This window comes from Lissotriton vulgaris, chromosome 3_1 (assembly GCF_964263255.1).
Source record: "Lissotriton vulgaris chromosome 3_1, aLisVul1.2, whole genome shotgun sequence".
NCBI lineage: Eukaryota > Metazoa > Chordata > Amphibia > Caudata > Salamandridae > Lissotriton > Lissotriton vulgaris.
Genome location: NC_141689.1, coordinates 1,864,469,679 through 1,864,488,644, shown reverse-complemented (window position 1 = coordinate 1,864,488,644; position 18,966 = coordinate 1,864,469,679). Strand labels below are relative to the sequence as shown.

Sequence of the window (18,966 nt, the reverse complement as noted above, 5' to 3'; positions counted from 1 at the left end):
AGTGTTCCACAACTGCAGCTATGTACTTTTCAAAAGGATAATTGCATTAATCATTTTTTGCATAGAAAAAAAGAAGATAGAGGAACTCCAGCTTATGTTAAGGAAAAAGTTTATTATATGTTCTTTAATCAATGCGATAACGGATTGGTGACGTTACAACGCAGGCTATTACAACGCCTGCTGTTACAACGCGTTTTTTACATCGCATACCATTACAACGCATAGTGCTTTTAAGCGCTGGATAGTGAATTATTTAATTTACTATTCCAACTCCAGTCCCCGTGGATAGTAGGGAAGGTGTTGGATAGTAAATTAAATATATTCCCTATCCTAGAGCGCCCCCCAGCGCAATGTGTTGTAATGGTTTGCGTTGTAATGGTTGCGTTATAATGGTAGTGCGTTGTAATGAATGCGTTGTAAGTGATGTTTCCCGCGATAACAGCCATTATGTGTTTCGCCCCATAGCAGTATGCAGGCCGGGGGCCTTTTCAAGGCTGAAAGATGTCATGGTCATGGGGCTACATCACAGCAGATACAATAAGTATTCGTAAATATACAAAAGATATTCCTAAAATATATATAAAAAACTATTTGTGATACATTCTATTACCAATCTGTTTTACCAGTCTATACACATAATAGAACTGATGTGCACAATGTGAGAAGAAGTCTAATGGTGAAATTAATAAGTACGACCGTAGATGCCCAGATTCTGTGAAGAAAAATTCCAGTGTAGTTCGCTAATTACCAGTTGGTGTAATAAACCAGAAATCAAGTAAATGTAAGAGTGAATCAGGGTAAGTGTTGGTAGACTTCCATCAAGTAGCTACAAGAAGCAGTCAAAAATAAGATCATATTTATTACCTTGCTCGTAAACTGAGGGGCAATTGTCTACTCAGTCTAAACATCGCGGTGATAAGACTGTTATAATAAAGAACGTGAAGATGCTAAGTAACATATATATAGCATGGAGCTTTAGTGTGATTTTTTTGTCAAAATATTTTTATTGGTTTTAGATTAAAAAAACATTACATGACAAACAGTGGAGGGTGACAGCAGTAAGGTTCCCAGATCGAAAGTTACAGAACTTCTAAAGTAGCATGGTCAGTTTGCGTACTAGGAGTCGACCTGTAATAAGAATCCTGCTCACGACCATTGCTGGCCACCGCTGGGTCGCTCATGTGCTACAAGTCATATATCTCTCCGCATAGGCCATGGTATTTGATGGAGATCACGCCTCCCACCCAGCTCACATTATTTTAACATAACTAAAGATAAACATAACAAAACAAACTATGGTATCACAATCAAAATAGAAAAGAAAAAGAAAGCGTTTATGCTTGGGCGCAGGACAGTCCAAAGAAGGCCGTGTGTGATCAGGTTCCCAATAGTTCCCAAACCAAGGGGAGATGCCTCCGAGGAGCATTATATATGGAAGAGGTAGAGAGCCCTTAGTCTGAGCCCACATGCAAACAAGGGTAGCCCCTCCGATAAGTACTCGACCAGGGAGGCCCACACACAGTCAAACCCCTTTCTAGAGCACTCCACTGTCTGCCATTCATTCCATCACTAGAGCTCTCCATAACCTGTCATTCCATTGTGTGAGGGAGGGGGCCTCCACCTTCTTCCATGCTGCCGCTAATACCATCTTGGCTGCCCCCAAACAGAGACACTTAACTGAGCGGTCCCCCAGAGTCTGACGTTTGAAACTGGGATCCCGAATCCCCAGGAGAGTGCGTCAATTGTCCCGGGAATTGGGTAGCCCAGGATCAGTTTGATTTGGGATAGAATTTCATTCCAGAAGGGCTTAATGTGGGGACGGTCCCACCAAGTGTGCCTGAAATCACCCAATACCCAAACCCCTCCAACATCTATCCAAGGAATTAGGGAAGATCTTGTCAAGCTTCTGAGGGTGTAGGTACCAATCGTACATCACTTTATAGTGAGTCTCCCTTAAGAACATGGACCGGTTGTATTTGGGGATGTCTCTATAGAGGGATTTCCATTGTTTGTCCTCCAATGGATTAGCTACAATGGAGTCCCAAAACTTTTGGTGACTCGGAGGTGAGTGCAACCCCAAAGCCTGTATGAGTGAGTAGAGCAAAGAGATGGTCCCCCTTGTGGAAGCACCTGATTCTGCAAACTGCTCGATTGGGAGTAAGTCCCTATTTGCCGATGACCGAACCTGTGGCTGCCGAACCCAGTGTTTAAGTTGCAAGTAGCGTAATTTTTCAGAGGGTTGAAGCTTAAATGCTTGGGCACACTCCTCGAATGACAGTATCTTCCCCTGTTTAAAAAGATCAGAGATCATGAGTCAACCTCCCTCCCGCCAGCCTTCGAATGGTCCCTCTTGGGTGCCGGGAGGAAGTGGGGGTTGAAGTGGATGGGGGTATAGGGAGAGGGGAAGGTGGTCAGGGGAGCGGATCTGGCAAGGTCATCCCAATCCTTCAAAATAGTAGCCATGGGGGTGCTAAGATAAGGATTTAGAGGTCGATTTTGTTTCTGCTTCCAAAGGAGATCCCAAATCATCCTGCTCACTATTTGTCAATCCATGTGTAACCAGAGTTTCTCAGATTCACGGAGTGACCAGTCAATGATCACCCTGAGGTGGGCCTCTTTGTAATATCCCATGAAATACAGTAAGGCCAGTCCCCCACCCCATATGCCTTGGTTAACACCCGGTGGGCCAAGCACGCCCTCTGTCCCTGCTAAATTAATTTAATGATCATCTTTTTCAGTTCGGCAAATAGAAGTCTGTCCACCGGGATCGGCAAGCCCTGGAAAAGATATAGCAGCCTAGGGAGAACGTTCATTTTAATGGGGTTGATTCACTCTATCCAGGAGGTATTTGCTGTTCTCCATCTGGCCAGGTCTGCTTTAATTTGGTGTAGTAAGGGAGGGTAGTTAGCCCTATAGAGGTGTGGTATCTTTGGAGTATGTTTGATACCTAGGTATGTGATGTCCTTATGAGTCCTTTGGAACGGGGATATTGCCTCTATGATCCGCATGGTATCTTTAAGGAAAAGTTAAGTTAAGGAGATAAGACTTTGACAAGTTAACCTTAAACCCCTCCACTCGCTCATACAAGGTGAGTCCTGCATGAATGGCCGGGAGAGTCGATACCGGTTTTGTGATTGGGAGGAGCACGTCTGCAAAGAGGGAGTTCTTGTGCTCATCTGTCCCAAATGGTACTCCTGCTATATTGGGGTTGGACATGATGAGCTCCACTAGAGGCTCAATGCTGAGATCAAAAAAAGCAGAGGGTAAAGCGGGCATCCCTGCCTTGTTCCCTGCGAGAGACTTAAGGGTTCCGAAGCCACCCCATTCACCACCATCTGAGATCTAAGAGCGGAATAGTTGGCCCGCACCATGGCTATAAAGGTCTCATTGAATCCAAACTGCTGCATCGTTCGAGTCAAGAAGGCCCAGTCACACCGATCAAAGGCCTTCTCTGCATTGAGCGAAAGAAGGGCCGCTGGGATGTCTTTCTTCTGGACCTTTTCGATAATGTGCACCACCCTCCTTAAATTTTCATGGGTTTGCCTGCCCTTGATGAATCCCGCTTCGTCTGCCTTGATGAGCACCGGCATGACATGCTCTAGGGGAGTGACAAAAATGTTAGAGTATAAATTGGCGTCTAAGTTCAGGAGCTCTATGGGCAAGTAAGAGGCACAGTTTGTGGCATTTTTTCCCTGTTTAGGGATGACAGAGATCACAGCTTCCCCCATAGAGGGAGTCACTTAGCCTGAGGCAAATATATCGATAAAGAGGGTCACGAATCGAGAAACCAGCTCCGACGCAAAGGTATGATAGAAGTGAGCGTTCAACCCATCAGGACAAGGGGCCTTTTAAAGCTTAAGAGTGTCTATCGCCTTCTGGATTTCCTCACTAGAAATAGGGCTGCTTAACTCTTCATTCGTGGAGGCTGGTACCTGTGGGAGAGTAAAAGCCTCCAGATATTGCTCCTGTTTCTCAGCCAACAGTGGATCAGCTGTGTACAGGGAGTGATAAAAATTCCCCGAAAGCTCCTGCTCACTTTTCTGGGATACCCCATTCACATCGACAATCTGTGCAATGTATCCCTTTTCCTGCCTCGTTCTGAGATGGCGCGTCAAGAGAGCACTGACTTTATTGCCCCCCTCATAGTTCCGAGTTTGCAGAAACATTAGGGTTCTTTCCACCCCATTAGAATAGATGGCTTGCAACTTTCCCTTAAGATGTGTAACTTTTCGAAGAGACCTAACCAAGGGAATTGGACTCATGTTCCTTTTCGGAATTTTGGAGATCCCCTTCTAGGAGCTGTCTTTCCCCCTTGCGCTGTTATTTAAGTACATTTCCCTCTTATAATTGATTTAAAAGTGTCCCAGTTGTTAGTATGAGAGGTGAAGGCAAGATCGTTGAGGTAAAAAAACTCCTCAGTTGCCTTTTGCAATTCGCCCCTGAGAAGGCGGTCGCGGCAGAGAAAATTGGGGAAGTACCATCTGACGAGTTTAGAGCATGGGGCGGGCCAATCTAGGACCAGTTTTAGAGGGACATGGTCTGAGAGGCATATTGGGTGGAACTGGCAACCTGAGAGAGAGTGGAGGAGGGACTGGCTAATGAAGACATTGTCAACCCTGGAGTAGGACCTATGTGAGTGTGAGAAGAAGGAGTAGTCCTACGCTTTGGGGTGAACATTTCTCCATGCTTTCTGAAGACCCAGCCCCTGTAGTCTATTTTTAAGTGACTTGCTGAACGTCCCCCCTATCGCCCTATGTGGTGGGGTTGTATCTTGGGATGGGTCGCAAATTGAATTAAAATCCTCCAGCAGCAGTATGTCACCCCTGGCTAACCCCTCTAGTTCCGTAAGGAATGAGCTCAGAAAATCATGTTGCCCTGCATTGGGTGCATAGATCGTAGCAAAGGTGCACAGTGTTCCCATTAACTCACCCCTGATCATCAAGAACCTCCCCGCCTTGTCTGCTTTGAGATCCTGGAGAAGGAATGGGATAGAAGAATGGAAGAGGAGAGGCACCCCGTTGTGCTTAGTGTAAGCTGAGGAGCTGAAAATCTGTGGGAAGGGCCTATGTTTCAGTCAATGCTCGTCCTTTAGCAAGAGGTGAGTTTCCTGCAGGGAAGCTATTTTTCCTTGCTGGTCTAACAAGAATTTCCATACCTTTTGCCTCTTTTTGAGTGAATTCAGGTCCCTTACATTCTAAGTGAAGCAATTGATCGCTATCAGTCCACATTGAACCCCACCCCCCACCTTGCCAAGGGAGCCTCTAAAAAGGTTGGCCTCCTCCCCCTGCCCCCTGCCCCCTACGCCCAATAACCTGCACTCAAAACAAGATGTACCCTGATACCACCATAAGGTCAACATATAAAAATACAAACCAAAACTTCGAACTCCAAGGCTCTCAATCACGGAAGAGAACCTCATCTCTGCGTTTCCTGGAGCAGACCAAATTCCACCTCCACGATAACAGTTACTTGGCAGGATTGCATTAGAAGCCATCATACCCCCTAACCCCACCATCACAGGCATATCAGGAATTAACTACCATAGATTGGGACAGGCCTCTATTAGGCTCTTGCCCCTATCGAACCTCATAAAACTAATCAGGTGGACCATACTGCTGTCCAGTTATCAAGACTCTGTTCATGTCAACCCAGCGTGTTCTTGCCTCTTCTCCTCTGCTGTAGCCAGGGACCCCGCCTCTTCTCTCCTTTCACGCATCCATTCCAGTGTCTCCCGTTCCCGTCGTCTGCTTTCCTGCGGATGCTTCTATTCCCAGAATGGAAGCGGCGTCCTCCAACTCCGTACAGTGATAGTTCTTATTGTCCAAAGAAAATGCCAGGCCAAAGGGATATGTCCAGCGGTATTTCAATTTGCGCTCTCTCAAAGCCACACTGATCTGCCTGAACTGCTGGCGGCGGGCTAGTGTGGCCTGGGCCACGTCTTGGAACAACGAGCAGGACACATTTTGGAATGAAACTCTGTCGAGGGCTCGTGCTCTCTGGAGGATCAATTCTTTGTCGTGAAATAGCTGAATTTAGCCAGCACATCTCTAGGTTTCCTGGAATTTTCTGGTAACCTTGCCCCACTCTGTGAAACCTCTCCAATTTGATCTCCGGGCCATTTTCTCCCAGCACTGCCGCAAAGAGACCCATCATAAACGCTTCCAAATCTTGGCCCTCGCAACCTTCTTCCAGTCCTCTTGCGCAAATGTTGTCTCACGGGGAGCGATTCTCAAGGTCTTCACACTTAAAGATTGTGGCCTTCAGTTGATTACGCTGATCCTCAGACTGGGCTTCCAACGGTTGTATTCATTCTTCCAGCTCCTGGCACTTCACCTCGAGGTCCAGGGTGCGTGACCCGATAGAGTCTACGTCCGCCTGTAGGGCCACCAGTCTCCCTCCCATCTCAGCCTTGAAGGCATCAAACGAGGCTCTCAAATCCACCTTGATATTGTCTTGCAGCTCTTTCTTAAACTCTCTCAGCAAGATCATCAGGTCTTCCCTCGTGAGTGCCATGCTACCACCAGGCTGAGCTGTCCCCTCTTTGCCAGTCCCAGTGATTGACTGGGTGAAGAAGCTGGAGACTTTTGCGGACTGTGCCTTTTTTGGTGGCATAAGGACCAGGGCGTGACTTCAGCCTGGGGCTTCCTCTTGTCAAAAATGACTGTGGTCTTTGTGGGATCCCACTGTGGGAGCACTGTAGACCCAATTCAAACGTTCAAGCTGTGGACCTCACCATGTAGCACATGAGAGGCGCAGAGCTCTTACTGCCTGGACTGTGCTGGCACAAACTCTCTCCCTGGCTCAGAGGCACTGCTCATGGGAGAAGCACTTCATAGCATGGGGCCCCCGGTCAGAGGCCCTGACTCAGGGCTACTTTCACTGGGAGGGGTGCCTGACCGGCGCCATGTTAATATCAGTCACCGTGATCTTTCGGGGCTCTGCTGCTGCACTTGCTGAATTAAGGAGGGCCCCCCAGTGACCTCCTGCTCAGTATTCGGCACACCTCAGTTGAGCGTGCAACTCCGCTTCTCACCTGGGGTCCACGCCAGGATCTCACTCCTGTCTGCCAGAGCGCTGAGGCGGCTGATCGGGGCTCGCGGGAGGCAGAATCGGTTTATCAGGCTGCTCTGGTGTTGCGGAAAAAGCCCACGGACATCTGCAGCTTTAGTCCGCCAGCGCTGCTGGGCGCTGCCGATGATGCCGCTGTACTCCGTCCCACCGCTGGCCGCCATTTTGTCGCGAGCCTCGCGGCTCCCGACTGAAACTTTTTGGTATGGCACTCGCATCCTCCGGGGCTCTAAGTTGGCACAAAAGGGGCTTCTTTGTGTCTGGTTCACCAGGCGATCTGGGTGACCCGCCTCCAAGCTGCCAAGCACCTCAAAACCCTCATATTTGGCTGGGCCTGGAGTGGAGCTGATCGGAGTTACGTCCGGTCAGCCATGATGGTTGGTCATGCCCCCTTTAGTGTGCTTTTGATGACATTAGAGGTCATGTCGAATGTGTATGGTTGATGAAGTGGGAGGTGTAGTATAACTCAACTGACATAAGCTGTTGTGGTGGCAAATGCTTAGCCAACTAGATGGGTTGAAGTTGTGTAGCATACCCAAAATTTCGAATTCTATGGTATCTGGAATGTTTGTAAGGCTAAGAGTGTGTATGGTCTGATTCAAGTGTGCTATTAAAGCAGCTGTTGCCAACTTTATGTCTTGGATGTATGATGTTTATTTGGAGGTTCCATGGGTTATGTGTAATGTACTGTTGTGTAAGTAGTAACTTTGCTAGCCAGGGGTCGACTAGAGGTAATGTACACAATATGTAATCAACGCCCCAAGCTTTAATTAATTATTTCACCATGGTAACAAGTTTCAGAATTAACAAGAAAATCTTAGAAATCGATACAAGGAAATATGGGGCATATTAGCAAGAACCAGGAAACTGTCGCTAAAACAGCGATAATGGGCTTGCTAATATGCGTTATAGAATTCCAATAGAAGCCCAGGTTAGATGTGCAGGACATCTAACCTGGGCTTCTATTTCAATTCTATAACGCATATTAGCAAGCCCATTGTCGGCGTTTTAGCGGCGGCAATCATTTTAACGAGTTTCTTGCTAATATGCCCCCTAGTTCCTTAACTGAGTTCCTTGTGCGATACTGAATATGAAGCGAGCTTATTTTTGCTGTAATTCATTTAATTTGTATTAGAAGGTGTATTGACATCATACATTTTTCTCGATGGCTGTTTATTCCTCTGTTTGTTTTATTGGTGCCTTACTCCAATTTGAAAACAGAAATAAATGAATGAATAATTTACTGATTATCCGTTTAGAATTGCCTCAGCAAACGGCATCATTAAATACTCTGCATATCAATTTTTTGTAATTTACCTCGATTTACTCAGGATTCTCATGTTTTATTGCTTTTTCAGTTTTGTGAGACGGTGAAGATGATCATCCGGGACCAGCGCAGTGTTCTTGCTTCAGTGTTGCTGGGATTGGCCTCCATGATGTGCCTGGGCCTAGGACCTTCCACCACCCTCCCCAGCATCCTCATTCCTTTCTCTCTGTGGATGGCTGGCTGACCAACCCGGACAACTGGCCGGAAGGAATGTACATAACATGTAAAATTGTTTATTTATGAGGAGAAGATAAGCACTCTATGATTATTATGAAAAGCGAAAGAAGATGGAATCTGTTCTTTTAAATATCCATTTTATCGTAATCCTGAAAACAATGTAGAGAATCTATATCACTGTGTAAAGCAGATGGCCCCATTGCCATGGAATGGAATTTCGCGGCCTCAGGAAGACAATAACGTCAGTGAGCACAGTACTTGATTAATTGTATTACACGAAATAAGATCTATTAAGCACATACATATTTCACTTTTACCCCTTTGTTACTAAAACTACAGGAACATCTCTGCCTTAACCAGTCGCATGCTCTTATGGTTTTTGTTTTGCCTTCACTAGTTCGGCCGCAACAACTCTGTTTAGTAGGAAACTCAGGGTGCTACAATGTTATATGTCGCACAGTTTGAAATGAAGTGATTTGTTGCTTTGCTGGTCATTTAGCAGCAGAACATTGCTCTTAATGATAACAAGTGCCCTTTTTTAGATAATGCAATAAAAAAGTGGATAAAAGTGTAGTGTGTAGAATATTTTTTTCAGCAGGCAGGCACATCTACTCATCTTCATCTGATGTTCCCACCTTTTTCAAATAAGATTATATCAAAACAAAATATGACATTCTTTTTTCTCAAACTGTTTGTACTGATGAATTGGAATACCAATAAATCATGTAACTTGGAGTTGTAGTACCACATGACAGAGGCCAAAGGAATGAATAGCATAAACATTTAGAACATCTAATTATTTTTACGAAAATTTGAATTTAGAGAGAAGGGTCGCTCCCCCCACACTGTAGCACAGAAAGCTGAACAAGTAAAATAGTAAAAAAATGATTGTATTACAATTTTATTTTTCCAGCTTTCAGCTGAACGGAGAGTGAGGGCGGAGCCAGTTCTTTATTGCTGCTGATTGGCAGCAACGAGGAGCGCCTCCTTCAATTGAAGGGCTCACGTCAGTTTGGCCGGCTAGCTTTCTACGGCGAGCCTGACATGCGCAATTCAAACTCTCCAACCCAGCTTGCGGAGCAGGTGCAGGCCTCCAGTGCCTTTCGGAGCAGTGTGCAGCCTGCTCCAGCCAATCGAGATGCTTCAGTCATGCTGCCTCACAGCGTGAGCAGGCGTCTAAATTGGATAAGATGGTTCACTTTGGGACATCACCTCACTCTCGGAGGAGTCGGACCCACGGCCTGGAGAACATGAGGACATGCTGTAGGCTAAGGTTAGTGAAACTTTTTTTTTTATTTGTTAATGTGGTGTCTTCTTGACTCGTGATATATTTTGATTGTGTGTGTTTGTGTGGCTGTGTCTCTGATTGTGACTGTTTGTGTGTGTGCGTGCCCCACCATCTTTGTATGCCACCAACAGCCACTGTTGTCTTTCTTTTTTTCAAACATGCTTTGCTATAATGTTATGGCCTTCTAGTACTGGCTTAGGCCCTTGTGTGACAAGTGTGAACAGAAAACATGTAACATTGGAAAGCAAATTTGCCTTTGGAAATACACACCCAGCACATTCTCATTCTCTCTCTCTCTCTCTCTCTCTCTCTCTCTCTCTCTCTCTCTCTCTCTCTCTCTCTCTCTCTCTCTCTCTCTCTCACTCCCTCACTCCCTCACTCCCTCTCTCCCTCTCTCCCTCTCCCTCTCCCTCTCGACAGGAATGTGCCCTACATGGAAAACAGGTGTGTACCACTGTACAAAGAAAAGAGCCCAGCTGCAAGTGAAACTGGTATCCCGATTTTTATTTTTGGCCCTGGTATCACATTAATCAAACGTGCACCATAGGTTTAAACCTGTCCCTGATAATGCAAGGTACAGGATCTGTTTGGTAATCAGGAAGAGCACACTAAGCATGGAGAAGTGGGTTGAAGAGAGAAACATAATACATCTGCACCAGACTGGCTTCAGGCCACAGGCATCAACTATGGACAACGTTCTGGCGATAGCGTACCTTTCAGCCCAAGCAAGCCTGAGGAATCACCCCCCACTCTTCTGCTGCTTTGTGGACTACAGTACAGCTTTCGACAAAGTAGTTAGAAAAAGACTATGGTGGAAATTAGAAAACTGTGGCATGCCACCAAATCTTCTGAGGGCAATAAGATCACTATATGAGGACACCTGGGTGCGGGTTAAAACAAGTGCCAACACAGTATCTCCCAAAATAAGCATGGAGAACGGGCTGAAGCAAGGATGTGTGCTGGCCCCATCCTCTTCAACCTATATACGACAGATTTGGGAGAGGCCTTAAAAGGAGCCAGTTTAGTAGCCCCAAGACTAGGAAGTGTGAGGCTCCCAGTGTTACAGTATGCTGATAACACAATCATAATGGACCACACAAAGGTGGGCCTACAAAGAGCCCTAAACGCACTAAACAACTTTAACACCACCAACAACTTGACAGTCAACCAAGGAAAAACCAAGGTCATCATTTTTGGATCCTACCACCTGAAAAGGAATGCACAGTGGCAACTGGGAAACGTGCAAATCAACTCGGCGGCCTCATACAACTACTTGGGCGTTTGGCTGACGGAACGGGCTAAGGCGAACGTACACCTAAAACAGCATAGTGCCAAGGCCAGCAAGGTTATACACTTACTTAAACAACTAAGCCTGCATCTGATCAGCCTGTCCGCCAGCCCAATTCTCACAGTCCTAAGAGCGAAGCTGCTTCCAGCAATTAAATATGGTAATCTTGCCTTTCCCGGAAAATTGGACGCCCTCCTTAACACAGCCCAAGCTAAGGCGCATGAGGTAGTGTTTTCGATTCTGAGGACAGCCAGAAAAAAAAGGCTAAGACTGGAGTTAGGTCTGGCAAGCCCAGACTTGATGTTCCAGGGGGAGATTATTAAGTTATATTTAAGGAGTTTAAGGGCACCAGCTAACTTCCTAAAAAATCAGCTGAAACCAATCTTTGAGGGGCCAGGTTCGGCTTGGCACTCCTGCCTTGCTAACGCAATTAAAACTTTGAAGATCGAGGAAGAAAGCATCCAGCGGCCGGACATCCCGCTGAATGCCTGGAAGAGAGCAGTCAACAAACAAGTGCGTGTGATCTCCTTCAAACGAGATTTTAAATGCCTCAGCTGAAGCGCTCACTTAGACCCGTTGAATAACTCCTATGCGGCAGGCAAAGCACAACCTTACCTAAGCGAGGCCCTCACCACATAGGCCATAATAAAATTTTGTTCATGAGGCTGACCATGCTAGGGATTGCGGAGTTCAACCCTGCATGGGCTCGAAAAGGGGAACTCACAACTTGCAAACTGTGCCACTATAAGAGGGAATCTTGGCTGCATCTCCTATGCTGCTGTCCTAATTTTGACAACGAACGTCGGCGACTCCTGCGCCCGATCTGCATTAAAAATGGTATAAAGTTGTGCAGCGAAGCATTAGCCCTGTGTTTTTCAACTACCAACACTACGGCACTAGCGAGACTGGCGAAACTCATCCACCAAATCAGGAAAGCCTTAAAAGCTGCTGACGAAAGTAGCGATACCCTGGGGAAGAGCATGGTAATCTCTGTGAAGGAAAGCTAAGGGGTTTTCTCAATGATGAACCAGTATTGCCTCAACAGTGCCCTCCTTGCATGCTCTCCAAGAGAATTTCGCCCACTGAGAGACACTCACTGCACCACAAAGGGCAGTCTAAGAGCCCTGCATACCAGATCATCTTCAAGGCACAAATGGGGCAACAAGTACACGTGCTCACATGCTAGTGGAAAGACTATACGGGTCTTGGGGAGGGGCGTCAAACTTTTAACCAGTATTAAGGTTTTGAATCACAGTTTTTAGCCTTTTGTACTGATCTTTTGTACTGATCTTTTTTACTGTAAAGATTTTAATTAATTGAACAGTTAATAATAAATCATAAAACAAAACACTAAGCATGCCTTTATAGCAGGCAGTTAACTGCTATTCATGGGCTGAACAACCGTTAGCAGTGGATAAAGATAACCCCGCATTCGATAATTATTGAAGCAGCTAGAATGAAAATACATACTTATACAGTTATGTGGAAAATGTAGTGAATGGGTGCATCACTGAACCATGTCCTTGCTACCTTGGGGATACCCTGTAGGGAGTGATGGGACACCACACCCAATACACCAGTAAATATAATCAACTAACTATTTGTATAGGTTGCGTTATTTTATTGAACACAGAACAAAGTGATTTCAACAATCAATATAAAATTGAAACCACGTGTACAGGATTATACAAAATATGTTCGGCAAAGATGCAATGAAATGTTCGTACAAATTGAAGATTTTGTCTAGAGGGACACAACAAAATGCATAATTTACATTTTTGTACACAATTAAAGGCTCCTAAAAGGAGACACTTTCCCAGGTGATGAAAAAAGTTGGCGATTACTTGTTCAAGAGATATGGGTGGTACATAAGAAGATGTTTGGCGCAAGTGGACAACTTCATAAAGAAAGGCACGCCAACATGTGGTTTGTCACGAGTGACATTTTCAAGGCTTTACGTCACTGATGGACAAATCAAGAGAGAACCAAACCAAACTGCTGTTAAAAACATACAGCCACATGCATCAAAGGAAATTGCATTCGCAAACGGTGCGAATCACAAAATTCGGCCGTTTGCGAATGCAATTCCCATTTTTGGGAAGCATTAACATTTTTGTAATTTTCGCAATTTAAGAAATCGCAAAATTGCGATTTCTTAAATTGCGATTGCATTTAAGGAATCTCAAATTGAGATTCCTTAAATGCAATGCATCAAACTCTAAAAATTTGCGAATTCGCAAATAAGGGAAGCAAATTACCATGAAGTTGACCTTCATGGTAATTTGCGAAAACTTTGAAAAATGCACTAAAGTGCATTTTTCAAAGTTCCATTTTACACACACACATGCCCTTGGGGCATGTGAGTGTGCAAAATGTACTTATAAGCAGATTTCAGGGGTGCAACAGGGTGTCCTTTGGACACCCCTGCATGCTTGAAATTGCATTCCTAATTTGCGAATTTCTAATGGTGAATTGCAAATTAAGAATGTCTTTCTATTCATTCCTATTGGCCTCTAGGCCCATAGGAATGGATGGGGAAGTATTCCTTAATTGCGATTCTCAATTAGAGAATCGCAATTAAGGAATTTTAAGAAATCGCTATTATAGCGATTTCTTGATGCACTGCAGTTTGCAATTCCTTAATTGCGATTCCCTATTTTTCGCAATTAAGGAATCGCAAAATGCAATATTGATGCATGTGCCCCATAGACCGCATCACCTATCTAGATGTTTATAAAAGTGGGATTCAAAACACTTCACTTTTTTTGAGTTCCAAATTCTTAATGTACAAGAAAGGAAGTTCCCTGTCAATTATTCAAAGGGCCACTGTGTGATCAGGGCAGGTGTCGGACTGACAGCCAATCTCCCAGAGGTACTTTCCTCTGGATGAGCTGAGGGTCTAGAGCCTATCTGCCGACTGAAAGAAGGAAGTATGTCTGCAGTCCACCATGCGGAAAGGCTTGTACTGCCACTATCATCTCAGTCCAAATAGTCCTGTGCCCCAAAGGAAACACCCAGAACAGTCCAGAGGCCGTAACTGCCAAGACCATCTGCAATTCGGCCCAGAAACCACTCTTACTGAACCATCATACTTCCAGTCTCTGGCCTAGGGAGGCTGCAATGTCGGAGACAGGATGCAGCCGTAGGAGGCTGCCAAACAGAGATCATTGAAGTCTCCCCATCCCCAGTACTGACGTGTTGCCACCAGCTGCAAAGCCGCTTCTGGTGTTTACACAGAATATTGGAACCAAAAATAGTCTCTGACAAAATATTGCGGCAAGAATATAGAGGACGAAAATATTGTGAAGGTAAGTTTCTGTTGGTAGGTAAAGCTTTACTATACAACTACACATATATGTACCTTGATGATGATATATATATTACCTACTAGCAGTAGGTATTTATAGTTAGGACCTAGTTTCCATCGGAAATCCACAACATTCTATTTGGAATAACTTTAACGCCAGTGGACGAATCTTCGGGAATTTCTCCAAGAAAATGGCCTGCTCAGCTTCGCTCCTTCCCTGAAAGTTTGGGGGTGATTCGTCAAGTGCGGGTCGAGAAAATAGGGACCTTTAGCCAGGGCTACAGCCCGAACGGCTGAACGGAATCACACAAAATTTGGCAGAGAGGTAGAGTTCTGATCGCAGAGTGTGCTTTTTGTTAAATGGTCTAAATCCGTTCAGTAGTTTCTGAGAAAATTGCAAGTAAAATCATAGCGATATCTAGAGATGGAGTTCAGCACGCGTACTGAAATCTGTGAAATCTGTGATTGGCTGTGAACTGTCTGTCAACACTCGAAACCAGGAAGTGTTGGTGGCCATCTTGTGCCTCGCTAGAACCGAGTCACAAGACAACAGTAAAACAAAGTTGAGGAATAAGGGAAGGGTGTAGGCTAGAGACATTCTGACCCTCTAGGCTTGCTCAGGGGGTCGTACATGGATGTTTAGGCTCTATTTTTTATTTTATTTTTTAAAGAAAAATTGTAGCGTACGTGTATGGAAATACGTACAATTACGAGCAGCAGCTGCATGCTGATTGGCTATCAATACTCCAAACTAGGAAGTGTTGGCCGCCATGTTGTTTGTCGGGAGAGGAGTGCCACAAGAAAACAGTAAAACAATGTTGAGAAATAAGGAAACGGGGCAGGGTGGAAAGATTCTGGGGCTATAGTCTTGGTCAGGGGGTGGTACATGAATATTTAGGCTCAATTTTTATTTATTTTTTAAATAAAAAATGGCGGGGTACTCATGCAGTACTTGTACGCGGTGGAAAAGGTGAAAAAAAAGTAAAAGTCAGTTTTATTCATTAGGTCCTGGGGGGGCAAATTACGGGGGCAATTTTTCTGCATAATGGGGGCATGTAAGGTGCCCCGAGCACTGGGGAGCACTCCTCTGGTTTTATTTTGAAGTATGCGGGAGAGGGTTACGGTCCTATTCCCCGCAGTCTCCGTGAGTGGCATCCCTCGGGTCTTTTTAAAAAGAAATATGTTTTGAGCTCTCTCTCTCTCTCTCCCCGTACACGGCGCGCGGAACGCCACATTTCTGGGGCAGTGATATGTAAAATGACCTTCCAGCTCCGGGTATCTGCATTGTCTGGAGTTTTTATTAATGTTGGGAGAGTGGGCTTCTATGGGAAATAACAAGGACGTATTATGAAGCTCATTATCGCCGTTTTATCGTCAGTTTCCTGCCTATAAAACGGCGATAATTTTAACATTGGTCCTTGATAATATGCACCTAAGTTTACTGGTCAAAAAAAAGAGCAATGGGCCATATTATCAACAAAAAGCGATACATTATCGTCGCTTTTATTGGCAGGAAACTGCTGATAAAGCGGCGATAATGGGCTTGATAATATGCCTCTGTGAATAACCATAGCAGCCTAGGTTAACATCAGAAATTGGGCTGCTATGGGAATTTACAAGGGCCTATGGTTTTTTATTAATGTTGGGAGGGTGGGCTTGATATTACGTCCTTGTTAATTGCCATAGAAGCCTATGTTCTGGTGTTAACATGGGCTTCTATGGGAAATACCAAGGCTGTATTATCATGGTCATTATCGCCGTTTTATCGGAAGTTTCTTGCCAATAAAACAGCGATAATTGTAACACTGGTCTTTGATAATATGCACCCAAGTTTACTGGTCAAAAAAAGAGCAATGAGTCATATTATCCACAAAAGGCGATACATTATCGTTGTTTTTATCGGCAGGAAACTGCTTATAAAGCGGCAATAATGGGCTTGATAATATGCCCATTGTGAATAACCATAGGAGTCCAGGTTAATACCAGAACCGGGGCTGCTATGTGAAGTTACAAGGGCCTATTATCAAGCCTATTATCGCCGCTTTATTGGCAGTTTCCTGTCGATAAAAGCAGCGATAATGTATCGCCTTTTGTAGATAATATGACTCATTGCTTTTGTTTTGACCAGTAAACTTAGGTGCATATTATCAAAGACCGGTGTTACAATTTTCATTTCTATGATAGTATGTAAAGCTTTCCTTTTTTTTTGGTGTAGCAGTTGTACTCTCTTCGCATGCTCAGCGTCGTTTCGAAGCCCACGTTTTCTCTTTTCTTCAAGTTCAACAAGCAAACCTTTCTTTGTATCAGTTAGTAAATCTGTCGCTTTCTTTTCCTGGTTCGTGTGTTTCATCCGCTGCTGTACTTTTGTACAGTATTAATAGTCATATATTTTATATATATCTATTTGAAAGGTAGTGCTGAGGCGCCAAACGATGATTACGTACTCCGTCCATCGCCATTTTCGTAGTGTCTCACCATTGTTTTTATTATATCTGTTTGTTAGTTTTCAATCCTAGTCTTGAATATCTTACTATAGTATTTCAACATTATTTTTATTGTGGGCCGTCATACCTCTCCCCCACAAAATAATGAAGTTTTTTTAAAATTAACTTTTATTAAACAATAAATATAAACAAAACTCAATTATAACTATATTAGAACTGGAAAAATAACTTTAACAATGTTATGAACAAATTGTGAAATGGATTCCAAAAGGTGTCCAATTGGTAATCTGCAAAAGAAAAAAGAAAATTACAGTTTAGAATTATGTAGATGTGAATAAATGAGCCGAAGCATTATGGGGCATATTATCAAGAATGGCGATAAAATTATCGCTGTTTCAGCGGCAGAAAACTGCAGCTAAAGCGGCGATAAAGAGAGAGAAAACAACATTAAAACTATGTCGCAGAATCTGGAGTTGAGATTTTTTCCTTGCGTCACTTTACTCATGTTAAAAATGACACAAAAGTGGCATAATAAGGTTGTGGATCTGTTGTCAGACTGTTGTAACCTATCTGTTGTCATTGCTCGGAGGTAATTATAGATCAAACCCATTATAGCCACTTTATCGGCAGTTTGCTGCCGATAAAGTGGTGATAATTTTGTCGCCAAGGCTTGATAATATGGCCCTCTCTCATTTCACAAATAAAGCTAAAACTACAGTTTTACGAGTGCAGTGTACCTGGTACATTTTAGTTGTTATAGTGCCGCGTTCAAGTGGTGTCTATATGGAAGTGCCTACTGCGTTACTAACGCCCGTTATGCCAAATTAGTTCTAATGCATTCCTATAAAGGATTTGTAGATCTAGGCCTCTGTGCTTACCGTTGTATAAACCTTGCGGCCAAACACATACGGAAGTAGACTTCACAACTTCACTTCAACAATTCTTCAACACGTCCAAGCAGAAAGCAGTGTCTAAGTTTAAGAGAGAAAGAGAAATGATGTCACAGAGAGTGAGAGAGAGAGAAAACATTAAAACTCTGGGCCATAATATCAAGCCTGGGCGACAAAATTATCGCCACTTTATCGGCAGGAAAGTGTAGCTAAACTGGCGATAATGGGTTTGATAATATGCTCTATGGAATTCCAATCGAAGCTCATGTTAGATGTCCTTCACATGTAACATGAGCTTCGATTGGAATTCCATAGAGCATATTATCAAACCTATTGTGGCCCTTTTAGCGGCAGTTTGCTGCCGATAAAGTGGCGATCATTTTGTTGCCAAGGTTTGATAATATGGCCCTCTCTCCTTTCATAAATAAAAGTTACACTACAGTTTTACGAGTGCAGTGTACCTGGTACATTTTACTTGTTATAGTGCCGCATTCAAGTGGTGTCTATATGGAAGTGCCTACTGCGTTACTAATGCCCGTTATGCAGAATTATTTCTAATGTATTCTTATGAAGGATTTGTAGATCTAGGCCTCTGTGCTTACCGTTGTATAAACCTTGCGGTGAAACACTTTAGGGAGTTGGATTGACAACTTGATTTCAACAATTCTTCCACATGCTTAAGCAGACAGCAGTGTCTAAGTTTAAGAGAGAAAGAAAAATGATGTCACAGAGAGTGAGAGAAAGAGAGAGAAAACAACATTAAAACTGTGTTGCAGAGTCTGAAGTTGAGATTTTTTCCCTGCATCACTTTAACCATGTTAAAAGTGACTCAAAAGTGGCGTAATAAGGTTGTAGATCTGTTTGTCAGACTGTTGTAACCTATCTGTTGTCACTGCTCGGATGTAATTATAGAATTTAAAAAGAAGCTGCTGTACAGTACGCACTTTGGGCCATAATATCAAGCCTGGGCGACAAAATTATCAGCACTTTATCGGCAGAAAAGTGTCGCTAAAGTGGCGATAATGGGTTTGATAATATGCTCTATGGCATTCCAATCGAATCTCATGTCTGATGTCCTTCACATCTAACATGAGCTTCGATTGGAATTCCATAGAGCATATTATCAAACCCTTTATCGCCATTTTCCTGCCGATAAAGTGGCGATAATTTGGTCGCC

General features: G+C 44.0%; 1 protein-coding gene across 2 annotated transcripts in view; it reads left to right on the top strand.

Annotated features, from left to right (window-relative positions):
- Window positions 1-9,136, top strand: part of LOC147728557 (lecithin retinol acyltransferase-like) — a 288,233-nt gene extending 279,097 nt beyond the window's left edge. The window contains exon 2 of one of the 2 annotated variants that reach the window (XM_086963303.1): window positions 8,427-9,136. In XM_086963303.1, coding sequence (XP_086819429.1) covers window positions 8,427-8,579 — 153 coding nt within the window. In that variant the 3' untranslated portion in view covers window positions 8,580-9,136. The remainder of the gene's footprint in view (window positions 1-8,426) is intronic. The other variant, XM_086963304.1, reaches the window with a different exon arrangement.
- The last annotated feature ends 9,830 nt before the right edge of the window (window positions 9,137-18,966 follow it).